Consider the following 23,342-nt stretch of genomic DNA (forward strand, 5'->3'; position numbering starts at 1 on the left):
ATGACCCTTCAGTCTATCAATGAATGAAACAATTTAAAATTTCTGTGGTTATTGTTCATTGGGGTAAAATACTCTCACTTCAGTGTCCATTGGAGAGAAATATTTTTATCCAAATAGAATTTTTTTTATCGCTGTGGAAGTAATGTGGGATGGAAGAAGTTTTACTCGTTGCTAACTAACAGTAGATTTGGAAATGGAACAAATATGGGACAGTGCAAGCAAAACATTAATTTTTAACAGCACAAAATTGCTCATCTCACTTCATTCTTAATTTGAAAATTTTATGCTAGAAAATACACAGGACAGGAGTAATTTTACGTTTTTTATTTGTTAAAATTGCCCAATTATACATACAAAAAAAAAGACTTCAATTTGTAAAAATTACACTTCCTCAAATAGGAAGATTGATTTATCAAAGCCTCCACCTGCCTCCGTAATGGATAACTATACACAATCAACTTTTTCACAGCTACAATTTTTGTGCTGATAGACCAAATGAACTTGGCAAAAAAAAACTATTAAAAGTGCACTAATGTAATACGGCATCCACGAAAGAAAATAGGAAGAAATACATAATCTTGGAAATACTTTACACAGGTGCTAGCTACTGTGGCATAAGATGCCGCACGTTGTATTTCGATGTGTCTTGGTACTGAGTCATCGGTCTGTCTGCTATTCCGCATGTGCCAACTCCAACTTTTCCAGTCACACTCTCAGGTGAGGCAAAAATGCTTTTCTTCACCTTTTTAAAACAGAATCCAACATTAGTCCCATTACCTTTCATACAGCACTTTTCAGTTGATAAGAATGATAAATCTATCCACTAGAAATACATTTTTGCTTATTTGCGTTTTACACTGACTACTTTGCCTGAACACAATTCTTATCATAAACAACTTGTATATCACAAACTTACATAGCTATGCTCACTCAAAAAAGATTAAATAAGTCTTACAAAAAAAATTTGAGAATGAGATAAACACAATACGCAACTCAATTGACAGTATTCAAAATAGTGATGTAACAGAATTTTTTTACCTGTGATTTTTGATCACAGTAGTTTAGCATGACTGAACAGCAACTTAACTACAAAGTGGGAGAAGCTATCCTGTGTACAATTTGGTATTTGATGAATGTCATGGCAATCTACCATTTAATAATAGGGTGCTTCTCAAAGATATGAATGAGGCAAATATTAAAATTAGTTCCACATTTCCAAGTGTAAAGCATATACCAATACATTACTAAAGTTGTAGCCAAGCGTAATGTGATGAAATTGGGCAGATTCCCATGCAGCACTCTAGGAGAAAGCACCTAGCACCATATGAAACGAAAAATTTAGGCACGAATTCTGGCAAATCCTGAATAGCAGCTGGAACTAAAAAATGGTTTGGTGTTGCACAATGAGAAGGAAATGACATTCACAACAAATTCAGTGACAGCAACCAAAATAACAAGCGTCCAAGAAATCTCAATAAAGAATAATTTTTAAAAATTTGAAATATACTACCACTGGGCTCAAGTAAGATTTCTTTTTCATACCATCCTACACCCCCCAATATGAACTTCCATTTACCTAAAAGAATGATAACCAAAATGTTATCAAGATGGAAACAGACACGAGTAGATGTTTTTCTACCGCTACTTCAGAAATATGAAAAATTCCTATTTCATAGGGTAGTGTGACCGTTTATTTCAGTGACATCACCTTTGAAGTTCATATGACACAGCAAAAACAATAACAAAATCAGATACTAGGAGATGATGAACAAAACTTAGTAAAATAGCCAATTAGGGTAACAAATAGAAAATAGTACAACAGAACAGACCAGAAGGCTGAAAGCACTGAATATGAACACGAGTACAGCAAACTTTTTATTAACCAGCACCTTTGGCACCAGGAGTGAAATGGTGATCAAATATTTTGGATAATCAAGAGATCCATATAATCTATGTAAAAACACATACTAAGTAACAGAAACATAATGCAGGGGGTATACATATCACATACTTTAATTACAGCATAAATCACTTAAATAATATCGCAACTTGCCTTAAAGAAAGCTTACCAGCAGACAGCCTTCTCACTTACACTCTCAACTGACTACGAGGACATCAAGTTTGGGTATTTGAGGAGAAATTGACTCAAAACTGAATCAACTATTTCATGTGGCTACGTAACTGAACAAGTATATTTACAATGAGGTAAATAAATTTTTAAAAAAACTTACAGTAAACTCTGTACTTGAGGTATATAATTTTTGCCATTTATTGAGTGTGGTAAGTCATGAGGTACTGGTTAAAACAAAGTTTGCTGTATTTTAAATGAAAAATAACAGATTAACACATCACATCAGAGGACACAAAAACAAAGTTGCTGGAAAAGCTCAGCAGGCCTGGCAGCATCTGTGGAGGAGAAAACAGTTAACGTTTCGGGTCCGGTGACCCTTCCTCAGAACATCAGAGGACCCCAGGTTTGATCAGGTCTTAACTCATTTAAACACAGGCAACGGGTGAGGTGCAACAGTTAGTCTGGTGCCACTGCATTAAGGAAAAATGAAGTATCACACCCAAATGCCATCCAGTGATTCCTGTGTGAAGGGTATTTGGCGAAGATAGAATCATGTTTTGGAAAGATCATGATTTAAATTTTTTAAAAAATCACCATTTAAATGTCATGCCACAAGTTACCAGCACCCTTGCAACATGTCTGTCAGTATCTCAGGGACACAGAGCCAATAACTGGCAAAATAGATATTCAGAAATAACTACTATTGTGTACAATACAGACCTGTCCTTTCTTGTTCTTGGAATAGGCTCTGTTATTAAACTGCTGCCATTTTACTTTTTGTTCCTCGCGCTCCTGTTCAAGTTCCTTCATTCTTTGAGCTTTTTTCAATGCTTTCTTCTTCTTATACTCCCTCTGTTGAGCAACCATTTCCTTCCTGTAAATAGCCAAAATCAAAAATCACCAAGAAAATGTTACTACTTAAGATGCACTATCCTAAACATTAGAAACAAGAATAAAACAAAGAACTGCAGATGCTGGAAATCGAAAACAAAACTTGAAATTGCTGGAGAAGCTTAGGTCTGACAGCATCTATATACAGAAAGCAGAACCCTGAAGAAGAAAGGACATTGGAATCAAAGGAAAACATTCACTGCACTAAAAACGGCACTGGAGGTGTATAATTTTTTCCATTTATTGAGTGTGGCAAGTCATGAGATACCGGTTAAAACTGTATTTTAAAACTGTATTGCTGTATTTTAAATGAAAAATAACAGATTAACTACAGATGCTGCCAAACATGCTGAGTTTCTCCAGCAATTTGTTTTTGTTTTAGAGGACTGACTGACAGTACTCACTTTGATTTGGGTTTGTCACCACCCAGCTCTTCAGAATCATTTCCTTCTTCAACAGGTTTCAGGTTGACCAAGGGAAGCACATCAGCATTACCGTATCCAGAAAAGGTGATGGCAGCCATACCATTTTCTTGGTCAATCTCTTCAATCTCCGCTTCATACAATCTGCAAGGAAGTTAGGGCTGTAAGCATGTGAGTAGAGGTTTGACAAACAGGCCCTACAGCCCTCTAACATTTAAAAATGTTAGGTATTACATTTCATAAAACCATTGTAATAATTTATTGAAAACTGTTTCAAAATTATCAACACGTTTGTGAATGGACTTCTGGATTTAACAGTTCAGCAAAATCTATTTAATATGAACGGTTTCAACCACTAATTAACCATTAATGTGCTACACTTCCACTTGAACTTTTTATGAGAATAAATTAAACAAAGGCTCGTATTTTGAGAGTGTCATGACAGTGGTCACACTCATTACAACTCTGAAAGGCACAGCACTTTGAGACCACATGTGCACAGTTAAACATGGAAATTCAGGATATGCTATCAGTAATTCTATGCTTTCCCAAAGTGAATTGGTTAACATCCCCCAGGCTGTAATTAACTTGAAATCACCAAACTGATGAAAATCTGTCATGTAACAATCTTTTGTAAAAGCCTTTGGAAAAACTTATACTTTTTTTGGATGAGATGTAACTAGGTTTTTTTGAAGGTACACCAAGTCACAATTGTTATATTTTGTGAAATGTTAAGCTCTACGATAATATTAAAAAGTGTTTTTTTAAAAGTTTATAATGCCTTAACCTAATTCTAATTTTGCATGTATCCATATCAATCAAATTTCAGAAAGCAAATAAAATTGAAAAAATTGCAGCATTTAATTTCCTAATTTTCGATCTGATAGAGTACTTCAGTCTGATTGGCTGTTTACCGTTTACTGACATTACTTGCTAGATGCCTAGTGATCTTCTTGACACAGGAATCAATGTTGGGGGGGTGGGGGGTAATCATAACACTCAGATTTCCTGATCTTTAAGGATTACTTTCTATGGGGTCAGCAGCAAGCACTTTGCCACTGATCACAAAATGTGGCCCAATATGTCCACAGTGACCATTTTAAATAAGCAGATATAAGGCACCAAAAAAATGCTCAGGTGAAATGTTAATGCTGCTTATCTTGGCAGAACAGGTTAGAATGAGAATCAGAATATACTGGTGCTTGGGGGTCCATAAATGAAACACTTTCGTAACCTTCCAGAGATAGCTTAAAAAAATCTACACAAACTGTTTCTGCTTCAGGTGTATATAGATAATCAGACATCTCCATCAATCAGAAGGTGCCAGACTTTAGTAACAGTTCTGATGGAAAATGGGTTTTGGGCTTTTGTTGGTGGAACCTGTGGTTTGGCCCGCTGATGTTTTTTTTAAAAAGTCATCAGTGCACCCACAGAATTCAGATGCAATCAGTAAGGGTAACAAAGTAATTGGATTTACTAGTCATTATCAGAAGTGACAGATGATTACCATACTATTGTTCCCAAATTTACAGGTCTTGGATTATGAACAAACTAGCAACAAGGTTATAAAGTCAAACATGATTGATGAGCATCTTTGGCAAGCGAAAGGATTACAAATTCCCCCACCGTAACTGCATCATTGCAGGTCAAATATGACTGATCCAAGCCTCAAATTTCAGAATAAGTCTCAAAGAATCTCTTACCATTTGCTACTGCTCTATTGATGTACTGTTAGAGAGTTCTACACTTACTGTCCATCTTCATTCCAAACAGCCATACACTTGTCACCAGTCTTCCATTTATGACTAGGCATGGAATTTGCTGAGTTGTCTGCATTAGTTGCAGCAACAGAAGGCTGATTTGATAACAGATCTCTGGTCAGCTCTATAACTTCCTGTAAGACACGCAAGTAAATAGAGAACTTAGTGTTGTCCTTTTTTTTAAAACAGTATTAAACCATAACTTACGTGCTCAGATCTACTTTCACCACCAAACAGTCAACATTTTACTCAAATTGGAAAAGATAAAACAAAATTGTTACATTAATGTACATGACTTCAAACTAATTAAACTTTATCTCTCCCTCCACAGTCAATACTATCTTATCATTTGACAAAGATTAAAACCAGGGAATGTATTGACCTGTATGCCAACAACTGACCCATGTCTCTGTGGCCTCGCAAAGTGGTGAGAGCAAATTAAAAAGTCAACAAGCAAAGGAAAGCAGTATTTGAGCATTCAGTTTCCAAATCATCACAGAATGTGTTAAATATAGAACTTATGACATACAAATTTCTCATAAAATTGAATTGTTTATTTACTCTTTTGTTAAAGATGTCATTTTGACAATGAATCAATGGAGACTCAAACAGTGAAGTTTGTTCTAAGTCCTGTCATTCTTTAAATGTAGATGGAACTGGTGGAATTATTTAAAATTGATTTGATTTGTATTTGTTGGTATTGATTCACAACAGATCTCAAAATTGTTTTTCAAATCAAATTATTAAGGGTACACAACACTCAAACAATTTAACTTTACATTGCCATGGTCAAGGTTGTTCTCTTACAAAATATTTAATTAGCAACCAGTTACATCTAGGACTGCTGTACCTGTCTCAGGTTATTATGGGTATTCCAATCCAATCTAAAAACCTATTCAAAATTTTCCATTTATACCTAGAGCAAATTTAATTCTTTTTTATGTGGTATTACAATGACTTTGTTTAAGTGCATGGGCCTTTTCGCAATGTTGCACACATCGGTTAAATTAAAGGGACCATTTAATACGTGCCCTGTGGACCCTCTTGTGGTGCAGTGAGCGTCCCTGCCCCCGGACCAAGAGACCAGGGTTCAAGGTCCATCTGCTCCATAGGCATGTACTAACATCTCTGAACAGGTAGATTAGAAAATATCTGTACACACCATGCTTTGGAAGTTGTGTGCTGTGCCAGAGGGCCATTTGGCATAGAAGATGCCCTTCTGCCAATCCGACCTGCACCAAACTATCTACAATAATCCACATTTCCAGCACTTGGCCCGTAGCCTTGAATGTTATGGCATTTCAAGTGCTCATCCAAGTACTTTTTAAAGGGTGTGGGGTTTGCTGCCTCAACTATCCTCCCAGGCAGTGAATTTCAGATTCCCACCACACGGAGTGAAAATGCTTTTCCTCAAATCCTCTCCATCTCCCGCCTTTCACTTTAAAATTATTTCCCTTCGTTATTGATCTTTCAAATAGGTGTAATAGCTGCTTTCTATTCACCCTGTCCTTGCTCCTCAATTTTATACACCTCTACCAGGTGCCTCTGCCCTAAAGAAAATGGAGTCTATCCAGCCTCTTTTTGTGCTAAACTACTCCATCCCACACAACAACCTGGTGAGTCTCCTCTGCACACTCTCCAATACAATCACATCCTTCCTACAGTAAGTGACCAGAACTGCACACAGTACACCAAACCAAAATTTTGTACATCACCAACTTTATCTCCCTGCTCTTATAATCTATGCCACAACTGAACGGCATGCCTTCTTAACTACCCTATTAACCTGCCCTGCTGCCTTTAGGGATCTGTGGTCAACTACCTCAACAGCACTCTGTTCCTCTGAGCTTTCCAGTGTCCTACAAATCACTGAATTAGTCCTTGTCGTGTTCTTTCTTTCAAAATGCATCCCCTCACACCTTCCAGGGTTAAATTCAATCTGCCACTAATCTGCCCAGCCGACCAACCAGTCTACACCTTCCTGTAAACTAAGACTTGCTTCATCCCTAATAACTGCTTGGCCAATCTTCAGATCATCCACAGATGTACTTAGCATCCCCCTACAGTCTCATTCATATCATTTATATACATACCATGAGCAATAAGCAACCCAGCACTGCACACAACCCTCTGTCTCCTGTCACTAAGCCCATTTTGGACCCATTTTGCCAAGTTTCCCTGGATTCCACCTAGTTTCACCTTTATCAGTCACCCATGTAGGATCTTGTCAAAGGCCTTGCTGAAATCTGTACGAACCACATCAACTTCACTAACTTTATCTACTCACCTGGCCACCTCCTCAAAAAATTCAATTAGGCATGACCTCTCTCTGATAAAGCTATGCTGACTACCCGTGACCCAACTTTACTTCAGCAAGTGGAAATTAATTCCCCCTTCAGAATTCTCTCCAACAGTTCCCCTACCTTTGATGTGCGACTCACTGGTCAGTAAGCTGTGTAACCACACAATTTAGAACATATGTATGTAGCCTCAAATCACATGGGAAACTATTCTAACTGGAAAGGAGTCAGCTTCCAGCAACATTCCAATATTGCAACACTAGTCTTACAAGTTTTGACCAATTCAACCTACGCAGAAGAATTGCAAATCAATAGTTGAAACTAGTCAGAAGTGAGAAATGTCATGTTGTGTTTTGCCTTCATCTATGCAATCTCCAGACTTCAATATTGTGATGATTGCATCTCTTGTGCAAGACCTCCAGCCCACCTCACACTGACAGAGTTCTGTTCCTTGCATCTAATCATCTCAGCCTGATGAACGTGTACAGTACTGGGCACCACACTATGGGAATAATATGAATACATTGGCATGTGCAGAAGAGATTTACAAAAGTGGATCCAGGGATGAGAAACTTCAGTTATAAGGATATACTGAAGAGAAGGCAACAAAGAGAAGATCTGATAGCTTTCAAACTCATAAGGGGACTGGGGATAGAGTAGAAAGGGAGAAACCATTCCTGCTTGTGAAAGGTTCCCATGAAGGGTCTAGGCCTGAAACGTCAGCCTTTCTGCTCCTATGATGCTGCTTGGCCTGCTGTGTTCATCCAGCTCTGCACCTTGTTGTCTCAGGGCCTAGGTTTAAATTGATTTGCAATGGTTTGGGTCTAGAATACACTACCTGAAAGTGTGGTGGAGGCACGTTCCATTCAGCCATTCAAGAGAGTATTCAACAGAAACAATGTGCAGGTATTGGGAAAGACTGGAGAATGGCTCGGTCATGATGCTTATTTAGCGAGCCTGGGCAGACATGATGCTCCAGCCCTTTGCCATCCTCTATAATTTCTGCACTCCTGCAATTCACTGATTTTCATTCCTCAGCTGTCAAGTATTTCCTAAAACTGTCTATTTTAGGTTGTGTTTTAAAACCAAGATCTTTGAGCACGCTTTTGGTTCCTAGCTCTAATATCCATTCATATGGCTGAGTTTCGAATGATGAGTCCTCATGAAGTGCTTTAGTATGTTTTACAATGCTAAGAACGCTATAGAAATACAAGGTTCAGGTAGCAATGAAGATATTAATGTAATGAAGTAATGTCCTCCTCCAGTCTGGCCTACATGTGACTCCAGACCCACAGCAATGTGACCGACTCTTAACTGAGGGAACACACAAGAGGGAAGAACATACTTGACCTCACCCTCACCACAATCTGCAGGCTGCAAATGAATGTCCGTGACAGTATCAGTAAGAGTGACCATCACACAGTCCTTGTGGACACAAAGTCCTGCCTCCAGCATACTGTGTGGCACTATCACCGTGGTAAATGGGACAGACTTCAAACAGATCTAGCAGCTCAAGACTGGGCATCCATGAGGCGCTGTGGGCCATCAACAGCAGCAAAATTGTACTCCGGCACAATCTGTAACCTCATGGCCCAGCATAACCCCCCACTCAACCATTACCATCAAGCCAGGGGATCAACCCTGGTTCAATGGAGAGTGCAGGAGGGCATGCCAGGAGCAGCGCCAGATACACATAAAATTGATGCATCAGTCTGGTGAAGCTACCAAACAGGAATACTTGCATGTCAAATACACAGAGCTAAGCGATCCCACAACCAACGGGATCTGACCTAAGCTCTGCAGTCCTGCCACATCCAGTTGTGAATGGTGGTGCACAATTAAACAATTCACTGGAGGAAGCGGCTCCACAAATATCCCCATCCTCAATGATGGAAGAGTCCAGCACATCAATGCAAAAGATAAGGCTGAAGCTTTCGCAGCAATCTTCAGCCAGAAGTGCCAAGTGGATGATACATCTTCGCCTCCTTCAGTGGTCCCCAGCACCACAGATACCAGTCCTTAGCAATTCATTCCATGTGATATCAAGAAACGGTTGGAGACACTGGATACTGCAAAGACTACGAGCCCTGACAATATTTCGGCAATAATATTGAAGACTTGGGCTCCAGAACTTGCCGATCCCCTAGCCAAGCTGATCCAGTACAGTTACGACACTGGCATCTACCCGGCAACGCACAAATTTCCTAGGCATGATAAAACTAATCCGGCCAATTACCACCCTATCAGCTTCCTCTCAATCATCAGTAAGGTGATTGAAGGTGTCATCAACAGTGCTCTCAAGCAGCACCTACTCAGCAATAACCAGTGACGCCCAGTTTGGGCTCTGCCAGGTCCAACCAGCTCCTGACCTCATTACAGCCTGGGTTCAAGCATGGACAAAACAGCTGAATTCCAGAGGTGAGGCGAGAGTGATTCTCCTTGACATCAAGGCTGCAGTCAACGGAGTGTGATATCAAGGAGCAAGGCTGGAATCAATGGGTATCAGGGGGTAAACTCTCTGGGGGCTGAAGTCATATCTGACACAAAGGAAGATGGTCATGATTGTTGGAGGTCTGTCTCCTCAGCTCCAGGACATCTCTGCAGGAGTTCTACAGGGTAGTGTCCTTGGCCCAACCATCTTCAGCTGCTTCATCAATGACCTTCCCTCCATCGTGGGTCAGAAGTGGGGATGTTCGCTGATGTTTTGCACATTGTTCAGCGACATTTGCAAATCCTTAAATACTGAAACAGTCTATATGCAAATAGATGATATCTAGACATGGGCTGACAAGTAACATTTGCACCACACAAATGTAAGGCAATGACCACTGCCAATAACAGACAACCTAACCATTGTCCCTTGATATCCTGAGTGCTGCCATTTACCAGACACACAACTAGACTCACCATGTATACACGGTGGCTACAAGAGGAGGTCAGAGGTGATGTGTAGTTCACCTGATTCCCCAAAGCCTGTCCACCATCTACAAGGCACAAGTCAGGAGTGTGATGGAACACTCCCCACTTGCCTGGATGAGTGCAGCCCCAACAACACTCAAGAAGCTTGACACCATCCAGGACAAAGCAGCCCGCTTGATTGGCACTGCATCTATGAGCATCCACTCCTTCCACTACCGACGCTCAGTACATACTGCTGCTACTATCTCCAAAATGCACTGCAGAAATTCAGCAGCGATTCCCCTTTGGCAGTACCTTCCAAACCCACAATCACTACCATCTAAAAGGACACAGGCAGCACAAGGTACATGGGAACACCACCCTCTGCAAGTTCTCCTCCAAACCACTCACCATCCTGACTTGGAAATACATCGCTGTTCCTTCAATGGTACTGGGTCAAAATTCTGGAATTCCCTCCCAAAGGGCATTGTGTGTTTACCTACAGCATGCAGACTCCTGCAGTTCAAGAATCAGCTCAGCACCTTCCTAAAGGCAACAAGTGATGGCAGTAAATACTGGCCAGCCAGTGACACCCACATCCGACCAGCAACTAAACTGAAAGAGAAACCAACATATGGGGGACAGCTCTAGTCCGCTGTCGCTGTCTTGTATAAATTTTATAGCTTACACTTTAGGTTCTTCTGAAACTGGCTGCTGTTACAGTACACAGCAAATCAACGTTGCACCCCTTCAAGAGAGTGTCATAATGTGAGAATGAAAATGTGCACCTACAAGGGGTGACAAATGGAATGAAGGCCACGTAGAAACAACGCAGCACTGCAACACAAAGTGGAAGGATGTATTAAAGATTGAAAGAGGGACAGGGAGAAGAGATAAAGGAAATCAGTTCATTTCAAATAATCATAACTGGAGGGTTGCTTGAAAGAAAATGAGAGACAAGATGGCTTCAAGTTACACATATCCTCATCCATCCTGTTTTGCATTAGTAATCCCACAGAGCGCGGTTATAATCATGTGTGTTGATGACACAGAATGAGGCCATTTAACCCGTGGCTACCTGTCAGATGAAAGAAAGATATCCAGTTTAATCCTACTTTCCTGCTTCGTCACGAGCCCTGTAGGTTATAGTACCTGTAATGAAGATTTCTGCCTCTCCAACCTTGACAACTTTTCAGAATACCAGCTCATTCAAGGTTTCTTTTCAACATTTCTCTTCCACTCCCTTATTAGTCTTGTACCAATTATTTTAAATTTCAAGCTAATCCATCTCCAATTATTGACCTCTATGTTAAGAGAACTAGCTCAATCTTACCTAATTGTCTGGGCCCTTCAATTTTATACGCCTTAAACTGCCCTTGAGTAGATGTCCCAAAGATAATCACCCCAATCTATCGAACCTTTCCTTGGAGCTAAAATTCTCCTGGTAGCATCCTCCTCAAATTTATTTTGTGCCATCTCCTGAGTATTCATATCTTTCCTGTAATGGAGTGACTGGAACTACAAGTGGTACTCTAGCTGTAGCCTAACTAATGGTTTAATATTTTAGCATAGCCTCTGTGCTCTCATTTTCAATGCTTGATCAATCATGGAAAGTATCCTTGTATGTCTTAATGCCTCAGGGATCTGTGGGCATGCTCTCCAAGGTTTCCCTGTTCCGCTCAACTTCACAGCATGACCGCCACCCCACCCCACCACCATTTACTATGTATCACTTTGTTTAATCTCAAAAATGAATTCTCTCATTTCTCCAGGCTGTAATTCCATTCAGCACTTTTCTGCTCAGCCGCTCAGTCCAATTATACTTTCTTGCTGTTCTCACTATTAACCACATGACCAATTAATATCTGCAAAGTTCTTAATCATGCTCAAGTCTAAATCATTGCAATATATGCCATGAAAAGCAAGGTACTCAGTATTGAGCACTACAGAACTCTGCTGGAAATAACTTGCCAGTCACCTTTTCTTTTGGCTTTTTGTCATTGAACCAACTTTGGATCCAGCTTCCCATGGATATGTGCCTGCTGCATGAAACCACATCAAACATATAATTGTAAAGCTGACCCTTCTTGTTTCCTCCTCAAATAATCCTCCCTGAATAATCCATACATTTCTAAATAAGGATTAATACTTCTCAAGTTCAGTAGTCAAAAACAGTAGGAAAATGATGTACAGATCCTCTGCTCCCTTACTTTCCTTAACAGCGAGGTCATGTCATCGAGGTCTGATGTCTACTTTTAAAGAAGCTAAATCCATGAATATTACCTTTCTCACAGTCTCATCCTATCAAATATTTCACTATTCTCCTTAACCACTAATTGCACTGTCCACTTGTTTTTTTGGAGAAAAGGTACAAGGTCTTCACCAAGAACCAGGCTTGTGTTTTCCACCCCACCTCCCACCATTTCTACTAATGGTCTCCAACAGGAGCAGTTCTTTCTTTAAGTAAGCTGTTGTTCTGAGACTGCCCTTCTCCATGGTTTTGCTGCATAAACTTCTGTTCCTGTTTTGTTCTGTGTGCCCCCACCATACATTTTCTCAAATAATGTCAATATCTCAATGATCTGCTGTCATTCAAATGTGGATTTCTTCTGTATTATTCTTCAAACCTTTAAGCCAGTTATGATTTTGCTTTGCTCACTTCTTCAACATCAAAATGAAATTCTCATAAAACTGCATTGGATGTATTATCTACCACTGGAATTCTGTCATTAACAATAATATCTACTTCAGTAAACACCCTACCAGTTCTACGCATGTGGATTTGTGAATGAATAAAATGACAATCCTCAGAGATAGCAAGACCTGCAGATACTGGGGTCAGAGTCGATACAGTGTGGAGCCGGAGGAACACAGCAGGCCAGGCAACATCACAGGAGCAGGAGGAGTCGATGTTTCGGGCCAAGACCCTTCATCAGGTCAATAAAGGGTCTAGGCCCGAAACACGGACTTTCCTGCTCCTCTGATGCTGCCTGGCCTGCTGTGTTCCTTCAGCTCCACACTGTATCGAAAATGACAATCCTATTATAGTAGATCTTAAGTGACAAATATTTCGGTTATTTGTTTGGGACGGCATTTTCTGCTGAGGCTGTGAGGCACCTCCTGCTCCCACTTCACCCACTGGGGTGGAGGCTACAGGAAATATGGAGTATTCTTTTTCCCACTAGCTGCAGTTTACAAAGTGACACTGAAACGTAAAATTGCCCCTCTGAGAAAGCAATTTAAAAGGAAAGTCACTTATAAGAGGGAAAAATAAATATACATCCCAACTTTAATTAAAACAGAAGTATATATTTTTTTTAAAAGAAAGCAAGATCTAGCTCCTCTTCCACAAGCTCCAAGCAGCCAGCTTACCAAGGAACCAGGAGGCACTGTTTTTGAACACTGCTGACATCCAATTGTCAATCTCTTCAGTCCTGCATTCCAATCACTGCTGGAGTCACTTGTTGGCTAATCTCATGGCGAATATTAGCTTTCCGGTGAGTTGGAGACCTGGAATAGCAAGTTTCCAAAGGGAAATGGAGGTGGAGTTGTGGAGGAATACTTTCAAAAAAAAAATTCTCCGAATGTGGTGGGAAAGTGAAGAAATATTTGCTCTTACGTTCACTTTCACCTTGAAGACCAGGACCTGACAGTAAAGGTTTACCCAGTTTGGACTGTAACAGCATATTTACAGGCCAGGGAACGGCAGAGACCACAGTTCAAGCAGGCCACTTCACTACCTTCCAAATCATCCTAACCTGATCTACTGCCTCTTTGTAAACAGAATGACAGCAAGGAAATCTTCAGTCATTCACAATATGTGAGAGTTCCTGGCAAGGTCAGCATTTATTGTCGATCACTAATTACCCTTTCAATGATGGTGTAGAGTTACCTGTTTAGTTGCAGTCCAGGTGGTGTAGATACCCTATTGGGCAGGGAATGCTGTTTTTATTTGTTCAAACAATGTGGGCACCACTGGATAGACCAGCATTTACTGCCCATTCCTATTTGGCCAGAGGAAGTTCACAGTCGCCACAGTTACTGTGGATCTGGAGTTGCATATAGTTGCAGACCAGATAAACGTCATTAGTCAACCAGATGGGTTTTTACAATAATCAAAAATAGTGACCATTAGACCAGATTCCAGATATTATTGAATTCAATTTTTACCATCTGGTATGAGTATTAGCCTGGGATTCTGGATTCCTAGTCTGGGGACAATAGCATTAAGCCAGTGCCTTCCCTGCACCAGGAGCTTCATCCAGTGACAATGAAGGAAGACAATACAGTTCCAAGCCAGGATGGTGTGACTAGGAGGGGAATTGAGGTGGTGGTGGTTCTGAAGCTCTTCTTGGTGATAGAGTTCACTGATTTTGTGGGTGTTTTACTATTGAAGAAGTTGGTGCAGTGCACCTTCTGGATGGTATACACTAATGTCAGTGATGGTGCCATTATGTGGGGAATATCCCATTACGCTCCTGACTTGTGCTTTACGGATGTAGGGAAGGCTTGAAGAGTCAGGAGTCACTCAGAGCAGCAGTCCCAGCTAATGAGTGTTTTAATATCCATAGTATTTACATGGCTGGTCTCATTACATTTCTGATCAATGGTGATCCCCAGGATATTGATGGTGGGTATTTTAATTTTCATAATACCAGTGAATGTTATAGGAAGGTGATCAAACATTCTCTCGTTGGATATGGTCATTGTTTGGTATTTAATTGGTAAACAAAATTTATGCCAAACATCTGCCCAAGCCTGTCCATCTCCCAGATCTTGCCGTGTATGGACACAGGCTACTCCAGTATCTGAGGAATTGTGGGTGGTAATGAATACTCTGCAACCATCAACAGACATTCCCACTTCACAGCTTATTATGGAGGAAAAGTCATCATATGAGGCAGTTAAAGATGGTTGGGCTAAGATACTACCCTGAGGAACTCCTACAGTGATGTTCGAGGGTGGAGATAATTCGCTTAAAACAACTACCTTCCTTTGTGCCAGGTCTGGTCTCAGCAGGTGAAAGATCTCTACCACACTCCCCTACCCCCATTTCCACGGACTCCAATTTTACCAGGATGCCTTAATGGCAAACTCTTTATCAAATAGTACTTTGACTTCAAGACCAATCATTCTCATTTCACTTCTGAAATGGGACTTGGAGTAAAGTGGGCCTGGCTACACTTGAACCGAACATCTATGAAGCGATCAAGTGCCACTTCTAGCACCATCAACGAGAAGCTCCAATACTTTGCTGATGGGACAGCAATTAGTCCAACTGGATTTAGCTTGTCTCTGTGAACTGAACCGGTAATGACTGGCTTCAGTTTAGATCGGGACCTCAACAGGATGCTGAGATGGATCTTCCACTCAAAATTTCTGGCTGAAGATGGTTGGAAAAAATTTAGCCTGATCTTTTGCATGCAAATGCTGAATTTGTTCATGGACCCCTCCACCATTCCCATTCATGACTTGATGTGGCAGGAGTACAGATGGCTTTGATTTGATCTATTGGTTTTGGGCCTGTATGATTCTGCTTTCGAGGCACTGTTCTACATTCCTCAATATACTAAGGTCCATTTCCTGGCTTGATGCTATTGGCAGAGAGAGAATGATAAACCAGGCAATGAAATTATAGGCTGTGGCAGAATATAATTCTGCCGATGACCCATGGCACCTGATCAAAACCTAGTTTGGAGCTGTTAAATCTGTTGTGAATCTATCCTGTTTCAACATGGAGGGGGCACTCGCTATGAAATTAAGAACGTGGCATTACACAAGCAGGAAGGTGGTCAATCTTACCAATACTGTCATTGATAGATGCATCTGTGACAAGTAGTTTGATTTGGAAGAGGCCAAGTAAATTTTTCTCATGTTGGTGCCCCTACACCTAATCCAACTATGATTGTACTATTATACTAGCCAGCCATATGTTCTTACATGGAGAAATTAATAAATACAGAACAGAATTCATAAAAACCAAAGGCAGCGGAAGAAATATCAGACCCAGGATCAGAATTAGTCCGACTGATCAACAGCAAATTCAAGAGGTAACAATGGGTTCTTTGTCCCAGTATGTGCAGCAATGCCTGGATGATAATTAAACGGAAGTTTGGGTTTTAATTAGCAAAAATAGTCAATATATGATTATGTAAAAATTATTGGGCACTTCCCTCAAAAGCCTCTGTTAAACATAGGTTCACTTTTAGCAGGACTGCTACAAGCATAGTTTAACTGGCAGCTAAATTTAGCCCATACTGGATCTACTACCAGCTTCAGGAAGGATTGTATTGTATCTTGACCTCTGGACAGCACCATCTCGTGGCAGGAAAGAAATTTCAAGGAGGATACAAATAAAACTAGGACTTCACAAGTCAGACAAAAACAGCAAAGAAACGCTGCAGGCATGGTGGAACCAACTAAAATCTCTCAAAATGTGAGAAATAAACATGTCAGGCAGTATCCAAAGATTTGCAAAAGGAACAGACAAGTTAATACATAGACTTTCATACAGAACATTAACTTGTCTATTCTTTTTGCAAATCTTCCACAGTTGGATACTGGTTTAAACACTAGATTGGTTGCTTACCATTACATGGCTACTCTCTTATAGATACCCACAAGATCCTTGACACTACTTTTGCATCAGAAAACTTTTCATTTGTAGCTTTACCAATCTTCTGGTACTGAAAATGACAATAACAACGAGGTGCATTACCTAGTATTGTACATTTAGCAGCTGGTATGGGACCGATCCACATTAGGTGCAATTGGAAAGGTTTTGCATACATGTGGTTGAAAAATGAGTTCCAATCAAGTGAGTTCTGGCAAGGTTTTGCTGACATTAACCCAATTTCTCTCTTTATTTAATATTTTCAATTTCAAAGCACTGCCACTCTTTTGACAGTCACCTGACCACATATGTCAAGAAGTGCCCAAGGAAAATGAAACCAAATGTAATTGGGAACAGCTACTAATAACACACTTTTGATAATTAATATCCAGCTACAAGCATATTTTACTTTTCTGTGGTATTCTGAAGAAGCAGATCTTAGTTCATTTAAACTGGACTGTGAAAGCAGACTAGAAATCAGGAGGGCAAATAAAGTCCTGCTAACTAATTTTAGCCAAATAGATCTATTTAAATCCATGTGCAACTGGTGACAAGGATTAATACTTACTCAGAACAAGATGCAGAGTCCAATTCCACCTGAAATCAAACATGGCGTGTATCAACTGTGAAAAAAAGATGTAAAATATAGAAGTACTACAGTCTGATTTCCCCTGAATGCGATATCATGGTAGCTTGGGTTATGACGGATTGCAACAGGCCTGACGTTTTGTTTATACAGTAATATCCAGAGTATGTTAACGTAAAATAAAATGAGGGGTAACAGAGAGAGTGGAATTAACACAACCCTGCAGCGACTTTCTTCACTGGGTGACCCCAACAGCAAATATATACATGAACATAAGGGTTTATCTGCACATACTGTTTATCTAATTAACTGAGCCACAGGAGTGAAGGACATGTTGAGGTTTCCCACAAAGCAAGTTACACATGGCAGCAGTGACATGTGTCAAATACTTCCTCATAGGGTCAGGAAAAACATGGGCAGTATACCATAGATGACATCTGCCTATCTCACTATGCACATTCAAGTGCCAGAGATATGGAAACGAAGGGAGGTGTTCCTTTCAATTTAGCAATTTAACTTTCTTTTTCATTCCCCACATAGAGGTACATTGTGGAATCCTGTATCCATCTTTCAGACCACACGCAGAGTGAAGTGCCTCAGACGAGTTGATTCACTTCCAGGATACTGATGGCATAAGCCCTCGTTTATCCCACACCCTCCAATCTCTACTGTGAATTTACAATTTCCAGCAGGATATAATCATGTAGTGCTTATGTTACTGGACTAGTATTCCAAGCTGGGGGTGGAGGGGTATCCAGAGACAAACAGTTCAACCCAGCTTGGGAGTATGAGTGTTTGAATTTAGTTTAGATCTGGAAATAAGAGACTATAGGTAAAAATGAAGTTGTCAGATTGTTCTAAAAGCCCAATATGTTCACTGATGTTCTTTAATATAACCTGCTTTCCTTTGCAGGATTATAAAACGCTCATGATTAACTGAAGTGAAGTGGAATCTAACTGTACCAGAAATGGGAAATAAATACCAGCCATACAAATGCTGGCTGATTTTTTAAAAAATGGAAGAGATCAATGCAGGATTCTGCAAGTTAACTTTAAGAACGAAGTACTGAAGTTACCACTAGAGCAGCGCAAGGATAATGGTTAAAAACATGCAAAACCACCAAAAGGAAATTCAAATTCAATTTTATGGTTTAGGTTGTCCAAGTTCTACAAAATTCAACGTTCTGTTTCTTCCTGCCAAATTAAACAATTGTGTGCAAAGAAGGATTTTCTTTTCAAAAGGGGCCCATTACAACATATCCAACGGGACATGATAAAGGGAAAGATGGAGTATCCCAGCAGTCACACACAATCAAACCTAAGACATTAATCCTTAAAAACACAAATGGATTTTGGACACAAGGTGACAATATCAAATCAAAAGCATAGAATGGGAGCCTAGCAGATTCCAGGTTACTTTTATGGTGCCTCAGGCTTCAAACAACCCACCATACTATATGTAGCAGAAATAAACTGTCACCAAGCACTTGTAGAAGATTACCCTGCACTGGTCTCACTCAGAGCCAAGTCGAGAATTCTAGTGGACTTAAGATGTTTCTACACTTGAATTGTGAGTTTCCATTGCTGGAAGCTGGCATTTGAGAGGCAGTTGCCCACATTTATACTAAATTTGTCCTTCTTATCCCAACGGCAAGCACAATCACAAGCTACCAGTAGTCAATTCCTCTGTCTTTCTGATAGGGGAACTGAATTTAACAGCTTTAATCAATCTGGACTCCAAACTAACAGTGATGCAGGGCTCTCCTGTGGCACAGTAGTCGTGTCCCCTGAAACACCCAGATAATGTTAAAAAAAAAAATCACAGATGCAGTGGGCTGTTGTAGTGCAGTGGCGGCGTCCCTATCTTTGATGGTAGCCATGACGTGGAGATGCCAGTGTTGGACTGGGGTGGACAAAGTTAGAAGTCGCATGACGCCAAGTTACAGTCCAACAGGTATATTTAAAACCTCAAGCTTTTGGAGCACTGCTCCTTCATCAGGTGAAGTGTTCTTTGAGGCAGAAGGCCTGTGTTCAAGGTCCACCTGTTCCACAGGTGCGTCATAACATGTCAGAACAGGTTGATTAAATTGATCTAACCGATGCACTGGGTTCATGTGGTGCACTGGTAGCATCCCTACCTCTGGACTAGGTGACCCAGGTACAAGTCCCACCTGCTCCAGAGCTGTGTCATAACATCTCTGAACAGATTGATTAGAAAATATCAACAAAAATAAAACACCGATGCAGTCCGAAACCAGTTTCACAGTATCAAAAAGTCTGAAGATATGAATGACCCAGACTGAGACTATTTGCACCAAAGCTTATGGAACAATTCAGGCACACATACATCATATACCTCCCAAATTACTCAACTCAAAGTACATACTTCGAAATTAGTAACGTGCTGCATTCAATCCAAGAAAAGCTAAATTAAGAACGTATCCAAGGACCTATCCATGGTTTATTCCACCCGAAGTGCTGACATTAAAGTTACGAAATCATATTGGATACTTTGTGAATTAAGAGTTCTGTTCTATTTTAATTTTCAGTTGCAAGGCTGAGTGACTCATTCTACTGCTGAATGCAGTGAGTATGAAGAGGAAAAGCAGGCTTCCCTTTGTGATAGAATCTAGAGCTGGGAGTGACTATTTAAAAATAACGGGGGTTGTCCACTTAAGAGGAGGAAAATATTTTTGTTCATGAGCCTACTTTTCCTCAAAAGGCAGTTGAAGCTGACCTTTTTTTTTAAAAAGGCAAAGGTCAAATTGATTCTCAATGAGCAAATGGGGTTAAAGATTCTGGAGACTGGATGAGAATGTGATGTTATCAAATGAGCCATGATTCTACTCAATGGCACGAAAGGTTCGATGGGCTGAGAGGCCTGTTCCTGTTCCCAATTCACATGCTCATGTGACTTTGGAAAAGGGATCCTACATGATATCGATTTTGTTTTGAATGTTCCAACTTTTGCTCAATATATCCAAATGTCCAAATATATTATTCTCTCAAGTTCAGATGGCTTGCACTAATCATATGCTTCTAATCTGGAAACTTGTGGTAATTTATAATTTTCTCTCTTTGTTGTGGAAAGATAATGAAACACTGACTCAAGGCAATGTCAAGAACAGCTACCCACAATGCATACTACATCTAATATTGGAAGAAACAGCTAATTAAAAACTATTTTCCATAGACAGAAACACACGAGATTGTTGCAAAGCTGAATACTTCCTGTAAGTGACTTAATTTCTTTTCTGGTGTTTGTTTCTGGCTCCCAGTGATACATTGGAAACACAGTGTTCCTAATGCAACACAATCATCCTGCCCCACCAGACGTTGTTCTGCAGTTTGCTTTTATTAATAAAGTGGGTATAGCTTATTGCTGCAGTCTACCAATCACTGAAAACAAAATTTGTTCATTAATAAAGTAGGGGAGGAACCTTAACAGAATGCAAAACTTGTATTAAAAACAGAAATAGAACACCAACCTGCAAATCCTTTTGTAATTTAAGGAGATCTTCATTTTCTGCATCAGTAGATAACGCAGCTTCTACTTGTTGAAGTTGTGCCTTATAACTGGCCAGCTGCTTTGCCAGCTCATCTGACATCTACAAGAAACAATAATTCAGTTCAGCAGAAAGACTAAGCCGAATAAAAGATTAACACAGGTCCAGTCAATGTCACTGCTGATACCAAAGCCCTGATCAAGAGGTATGAGAACTACACACGAATACACCCTTTAGACCAAGTCAGTGTTGGTGCTCCACATGAGCATCCTCCCTACTTTATCTAATCCATTAGCATATCCTATTTCTTTCTACCTCAATCATCTAAACCCAACCCCCCTCCATTAAATACATCAAAGCTATTGGTGTTTACTTCAAATATTCCATGTGGTGGCAAGCACCATATTTTTACCTCTATTGATATTACGAATTCAAAACTGATGAGTTAAAACAAAGAAAATGCAAGATTCTTTTTACGAAGGCAGAGTTAAGATCACAAGTTTAAAATATGCCTTTAAGATATATTACACTGATACGTTTACTGTGCTTTTCAAGGAAGTTAAAAATATAATTCATTCCCCCTGCCCCAATGAAGGGAGTGCTTGTTCTGAATAAAAAGTGCCGTTTGCACAATGAGAAATATCTCAAAATCATTTCAAATTTGCGTAGGCTAATCAAAAGAAAATAATCAAAAGAAAATAATTTCACTATCTGGTGACAAGCACACAGGGTCTCAACTCAGGGCAATTGATTACAATGTTTTGAAAGTCATTTGGTAGTACAGAACTTGCTAAAAAGACATTTTTTACTGTCTATACCAATGTTTCATCAGCACAACTTGCAAGAATACCAATTTAAGGGACAAACTAATACTTAGATTGCATGGAAGATAGCGTTCAAAAACAAAATTACTGGAAAAGCTCAGCATCTGTGAATGAAAAAACAGAGTTAACATTTCGGGTCCGGTTACCCTTCCGGGTCTGGTTGCCCTTCCTCAGAACTTAGGAGATGCTGCCAGACTTGCTGAGCTTTTCCAACAATTTTGTTTTTGTTCCTGATTTACAGCATCCGCAGTTCTTTCGGTTTTTATTTGGAAGATAGTGTTGACTGATTGGTCAGTATTTTTCCAGCCAGACATTTGGATAAAATCTGGAAGGTTCATATTTAAACAATAGGTTCTCCTGCTTCCTCTCAAATTGCTGAAATCTTCCATACTTCACAAATATATCCAGTCGCAGCCAGAGTAATTTCTCCTTGCTTCTGCATGATTATCTGTAGTATTCTCAAAGGATCTATTCTTAACTCTATCCCTCTGTGTGGCAACTGGCTGTTCACAATTTTGATCATTATAGTTGACCTTGAGGAGAGCTTTCAGGTCATCAATCAGGATGCCCAACTTAACTCTTTAACACTGGTCATTATTGCCCCTGCCTCAGCTCATCCGCTGCTGAAACTCTTATGCATGACTGTTACTTCCAGACTTAACTGTTGTAACACATGCCTTCTTGGCCAATCCCCAACATCCCATCGATATAAATATGAGCCCGTGAAAAACTATACTGCGTTAGTCCAAACTTGCACCAAATCCCAATCAGCTCCATCGGCTTCCAATCAAACATCATGTCAACATTAAAGGACTGATTGTCTTTTCACAAAACCGCTCAATAGCCTCGCTCCCTGCCTTTCCCCATCCTTTTGTATAATGACCATGAGAGGCTGGGTCTTTCAGATGCCGCGGCCTCGGGCCTTCTTCCAACCCCCAAAGATTTCAGGGCCCAAAGTCCCCGAGAAGACATATCGCGCTCGGGGCGCTATATAAATGTAGACTGTTACTGTAGCACGAGGATCGGTGCCCGATTCCCCCAAACAAGGGACCGCACATTCCCATCGATCTTTTCCTGTGAATCAGAGGCGACTTCGATTCCAGGCTCCCCACACAGCGGCCTCCAGGCCTCGGCCCGGGATCCTCAGGCCTAGTTACGCAGCGGCGAGGGAGGCCGGTGTCTCTCTATCACCCCCCACCCCGCCCCCCGGGCCTGTCCGGCTCCCTCTCCCTCCCCCCGGGCGGGACTCACGGTCTCTCGGTCTCGGTGCAGCCCCGGGGCCTCGCGGTGATTTTCAGAAACTCCGAGAAAGCGACTCGATCCCGCCGCCCGCTACTTCCGGTCCCCAACAGCCACTTCCGTGCCCTGCGTCACATCCGCAGGAAGGGGCGGGGACAATCTCCACGGAGACGGAACTCCTCCCATCAGAGACAGAGCCCCCTCTCCATTTACCCCCTTCCCCACCCCCCAG

At 40.7% G+C, this 23,342-nt stretch overlaps 1 protein-coding gene across 1 annotated transcript; it reads right to left on the reverse strand.

Moving 5' to 3' along the window:
- Window positions 1-309: 309 nt before the first annotated feature.
- Window positions 310-23,248, reverse strand: smndc1 (survival motor neuron domain containing 1). Its single transcript, XM_020509994.2, has 6 exons — window positions 23,123-23,248; window positions 21,030-21,149; window positions 5,136-5,278; window positions 3,367-3,528; window positions 2,792-2,945; window positions 310-742 (listed from the first exon to the last, which is right to left on the reverse strand). The coding sequence occupies exons 2-6, from the start codon at window positions 21,147-21,149 to the stop codon at window positions 605-607; spliced, it is 717 nt and encodes a 238-aa protein (XP_020365583.1). The 5' UTR covers window positions 23,123-23,248; the 3' UTR covers window positions 310-604.
- Window positions 23,249-23,342: the final 94 nt, after the last annotated feature.

This window comes from Rhincodon typus, chromosome 20 (genome assembly GCF_021869965.1).
Source record: "Rhincodon typus isolate 14 chromosome 20, sRhiTyp1.1, whole genome shotgun sequence".
Classification (NCBI taxonomy): Eukaryota; Metazoa; Chordata; class Chondrichthyes; order Orectolobiformes; family Rhincodontidae; genus Rhincodon; species Rhincodon typus.